At 38.8% G+C, this 5,000-nt stretch overlaps 1 protein-coding gene across 1 annotated transcript in view; it reads right to left on the bottom strand.

Moving 5' to 3' along the window:
• Nucleotides 1–5,000, bottom strand: part of LOC124392362 (F-actin-uncapping protein LRRC16A) — a 41,318-nt gene that overhangs the window by 15,036 nt on the left and 21,282 nt on the right. Inside the window, 10 exon segments of the mRNA XM_046859312.1 lie at nucleotides 432–486; nucleotides 812–911; nucleotides 1,018–1,099; nucleotides 1,459–1,528; nucleotides 2,164–2,268; nucleotides 2,411–2,487; nucleotides 3,852–3,929; nucleotides 4,057–4,160; nucleotides 4,299–4,385; nucleotides 4,929–5,000. The exon segment at nucleotides 4,929–5,000 is cut by the window's right edge and continues 23 nt beyond it. Of these exon segments, the coding sequence (XP_046715268.1) occupies nucleotides 432–486; nucleotides 812–911; nucleotides 1,018–1,099; nucleotides 1,459–1,528; nucleotides 2,164–2,268; nucleotides 2,411–2,487; nucleotides 3,852–3,929; nucleotides 4,057–4,160; nucleotides 4,299–4,385; nucleotides 4,929–5,000 (830 nt within the window).

Here is a 5,000-nt window from a genome sequence, read left to right as displayed (position 1 = left end):
TCATCATAATCATCACCATCAATATCCTGAACATCAACATCATCCAAATCATCATCCTCATTAAACACAATTAAACTTAAAAAATTTATAGGTTCATAACATCCCGACTCGGAGAAGAAACCTGTGGGCGTGTCTTTTGATATGTGCGATTTCTTTCCCTGTAAATCTTACATCAGCAGTTTATAAAGCATCAGGTTTCTGCCCTTCGTCCTGACACTGGTTTGTTACCCTAACATGTGCGCTTGTTTCGTGTCTACGACCTGTTTATACTGTATGTCCTGTTTGGCGTGTCTTATCAGGGGTTTGTATTTTAGTAGCTAACTAGCTATGCTTTATCGCTCAGCGTTCATAAATTTTAGACCTTGTGCCTTTGTTTTTGGGTGCAATCAGAGTTACACAGGGGCAAAACCCGGAGTCGTACAAACACTTACAGATTCCTCCTCCTGGATCATAAGAACCAAACTGTTCAGCACCTGGCCCAGATTCCTGCACACACACACACACACACACACACACACACACCATGATCTTGAGACACAGTGTATTTATGTAGATAAAAATTAAAACACCTTCAGAAACATATATGCTCTTCTGATTTCATGCAAAGGAGGTGGGGCTTATATCGGGTAGACAGTTTAAATTAGCTGATTAGCTAATGATCATGTGTTCAGATTTATCGTAAATGCTTATATTAGGGATCCAGAGATCTATATTATTTTATCATTTCTATATTAAAGCAATGCATTTTGTAGAATCTGGGCAAGAAATGTATGCATGAGCCAGTGGATCACACACTGCTAATCGCTCTCACTTGGATTTGATGTTGTTGAAGTTCTTGCCCAGAGACAGCTGTCTGATGGAGCGATTTTTAGCCAGCCACACCAGCAAAGTCGTCAGATCAGAGTCCAAACCTGCACATGGAGCATCAGCATTCAACACACTCTCGATTTTTAACACATCTGAGAGAAAAGACAATAAAACACATCTGGAAGGAAAGTGTGTGTGTTGTGTTCTGACTGTTGTCTGAAATATCCAGGTTGGAGACGTTGGGAATCTCTGCTATACAGCCCTCCAAAATCTGGGATCCAGGTGAACGCAGCTACACAGACACAGACACACACACAGACACACACACAGACACACACACACACACACACACACACACACACACACACACACACAATACCAGATGTTTAATGTTTTCTGTGTGTTTTATAATATATAATGGCATAATCCTAATACACACTCATTATAATCACACACAAATCCTAATACACACTCATTATAATCACACACAAATCCTAATACACACTCATTATAATATCACACTAATCCTAATACACACTCATTATGATCACACTAGACTAGGAAGAGTGCAATGTGTGTGTGTGTGTGTGTGTGTGTGTGTGTGTGTGTGTGTGTGTGTGTGTGTGTGTGTGTGTTTGTGTGTGTGATTACCTCACAGCTGCTCAGATCCAATGAGATATCTTTTAGGTTGGGATTACAGGCCAGACCAAGCAACAGAGCTCTGATACAGACACACACACACACACACACACACACACACATACACACACAAATACACACACACATGAAATGAGACATACACCCTATTTGAGATGCTGATTAGAACACATATCCTTTCTTCTTTCCTTCCCTTCTGTCAGTTTTAATTTTTTCATACATTACTTTATTTCTTGAACCTTCCTTTAATCAATAATTCCTTCCTTCATTCCTTTCTTTAATCAATCCTTCCTTCCATTCTGTCCTTTTCTTTACTTCTGCCAGTCTTCATTCTTTTCATTCCTTCTATTTTATATCCTTTCATTTCTTGGATAATTTCTTCCCTCCTACCATCATTTCTTGTCTCCTACATCTTCCTTTAACCCCTCCTGCTTCCCTCCTTCCTGTTTTCATATCATCCTACACTTTATTTTTGTTTCTTCATACCTTCCTTTATTGGTCCTTTTTTCCCCATCTATGAAACCACATGATTTTAGGTTGATTAAAATAACACTGTGAAGGTCACTGTACTGGTCACTGCAGTAAACTGCCTCTGTTACATTTGGGTGTAGAGTTAAAGCCCTTTACGTAACAGTATGACTTTGAGTCTCAATATTTCATCCTAAATGAGCAAAACAAAAAAATATTGGTGCGACTCACTTCAGAGCCTCAGGAGGCAATTTGGTGCCGGAGAGGACGATAGTGTTGAGCGCCAGCGCGGTGCTGAAGAACTGCTTAAAGGAGGATGGCAGCTCCTTTCCTTTCCTGCAGGGGGAGCACAAGAGGAAACATTAATAGCAAACAATGATAATGATCTTCAGAAAGTGTGTGTGTGTGTGTGTGTGTGTGTGCGTGCGTGCGTGCGTGTGTGTGTGTGTGTGTGTGTGATTATGGTTATATTTCTTACTTAATATTTAGGACACTCTTGGACATGTTGAGGATGGAAAGATGTTGCAGAGAGCCTCGGAGTAAAGAAGAGCAGACCTGAACAGTACAGACAGGAGGAAACAGGACATCGTCAATACAGTCCCACAGGGTGGTGTGTATACGCAGAGTAGTGTGAGTATATACAGGGCTGTGTGAGTGTATACACTTTACTGTGTGTGTGTATATATAGAGTAATGTGTGTGTGTGTGTGTGTGTGTGTGTGTGTGTGTGTATACTGTATATTGAATAGTGTGAGTATATACATGAGTGTGTATGTATATATGCAATTTGATGTGTACATATATGAAATAGTGTGTATATATGGAGTAGTGAGCATATATACAGGGTAGTGTGCGTTTATATGCGTTTTATGTATAAAGTGAACGTGTGTGTATATAGAGGGTAGTGTGCATATATAGAAGGTACTATATGTATATATGGCGTAGTGGAGTATATAAAGGCAGTGTATGTATATATGGAGTAGTGGAGTATATACAGGATTGTGTGTGTATATATGGAATTGAAGCAGAAGAAGAATAGGCTTTATTTGTTACATATACATTACAGCACAGTAAAATTCTTTCTTTGCACATGCTAGCAGGGCCCAAGTCGGGGCTTATATACCGGGGCTTGAACCCCGGCCCTGCCCCGATCAGTAACCCAGTCCTCTAAATATATATATATATATATATATATATATATATATATATATACACTATTAATAAAATGATACAATTAGTAGTAAAAAAAAATGTTACACTAATAAATAAAAAAGTAAAAAGTAAGATATTTACATTGACTTCGTCTTTTTACTCACTATATCATTAAAAACTTTAGGGAAATTATATTATATGTCTCACTTCCATTTATGTTTTGCGTTTTCATCCTAAGATATTTCAGGTGTATTCAGCTCCATGTCAGACTGCAGCGCTACTGTGTTTTTCCAGACTTAGAGATCTCCTGCTGTAGAGCTCTGGCCTCAACCCTATTGAACAACTTTGGAATGAATTTTTCACGCTGATTGCACCCCAGGCCTCCTCAACTCACCTACACCAGTACCTTACTTTACTTGTGGCTGAATAAATCTCCAAAAACCTCCAGAAGCACACCCCAAAACCTTTCCAGAAGATTCTTCCTATAACCTTATAAGTTCTTATAACCGCAAATAAGCACAAAATGTTGAATGGCATGTACAAAAATCACACAAACCTTATGGAAAGGTGTCTACAAATGTTTTTTCATACAGTGTTATTATAGTGTTATTTCTATGAGTAAAAGTGAGACCAGAAATGTAAGATGGACAAAGCGGGGTGTGGCTTTCAGGGTGTCAACATTTCTTATGTGTTCTAGTATTTAAAGAAAAATCTGATAATCTCATCCAGATAACAAGTGTATGTAAAGGAGCTGTGATGGTCACTGACCAGTTCCAGAGCACAGTCACAGTTTGACAGGTCGAGAGTGTGCAGGATGTTCGGCTGACTCAGGAAGTTCCACAGGTTCTACAGAGACACACAAACCTGCTGATTTATAACACACCCTACATCAATGCGAATATATGTAAACAGTATATATTTAATTATATGCATGTGTGTGTGTGTTTGTCTATTTATGTGTGTGTCTGCATACAGACAGATCGTCTCCCCTCAGTGTGTTTCCAGACAGGTCAAGGTGTGTCAGTGTGTTAAAGAAGGCCAAGTTGGAACACAGAGATTGAGCCAGAAGGTTCACACCTAAAACACACACAGACACACAATAACATCAATCAGGTCACACTGTCAAAATAATGTTGCAAATTCGAACAACTGTGAGTGTATGTGTGAGCGAGTGTGTGTATGTGTGTGTGTGTGTGTGTGTGTGTGTGTGTGTACCTTTAGCTGAGAGAGAGTTTTTCGAGAGGTTCAGATGTTTCAGTCCAGATGGAAGTTTTCCCAGGGGTAAACTCAGAGACACAATGCCTTAAAAACATCATCATAGTCATCATCATCACCACTGTCATCATTATCAACATCATTAACACTCTCTTCCTCCTCCTCCTAATCATCATCATCGTCAACATCCCCATTAAGTCTTTCTTCTCATCATTAGAAGTTTTCTGCCTCCTCCTTCTCATCAAACAATGTATTCCTCATATTCCTCATTATCATCAACATTACCATTTACACTCCTCCTCATCATCATTAAGTCACTTCCTCCTCCTCCTCATCATCTTCATCATTTACAGTCTTTCTCCTTCTCCTCATCATCTTTAACAATGCCTTCATTACCTTCATTATCATCATCTTCTTCTTTATTATAATCATCATCATCATATTTATCATCATCAACATCATCATCATCATCATCATCAACAACAACAACAGCACCATCTCAATACACCTGGTTAATTTATTTACTTAGTAAAATATTTTAAGTCCTAATTGTATTAAAAATTTTCTGACACATATATTTATATATATTTAACAGGAATGTATAGTAAGTGTGGGTTGTGAGTGTGACACCTTTGTCCTCCACTGAGTTGTTGGCCAGGTTGAGTGTGTGTAGAGCTGAGTGTGGATTCTGGCTCAGAGCGC

The sequence above is a fragment of the Silurus meridionalis genome, chromosome 10 (assembly GCF_014805685.1).
Source record: "Silurus meridionalis isolate SWU-2019-XX chromosome 10, ASM1480568v1, whole genome shotgun sequence".
Lineage (NCBI taxonomy): Eukaryota > Metazoa > Chordata > Actinopteri > Siluriformes > Siluridae > Silurus > Silurus meridionalis.
Note: the sequence above shows the minus strand (reverse complement) of the source record. Positions and strands in the feature narration are given on the sequence as shown.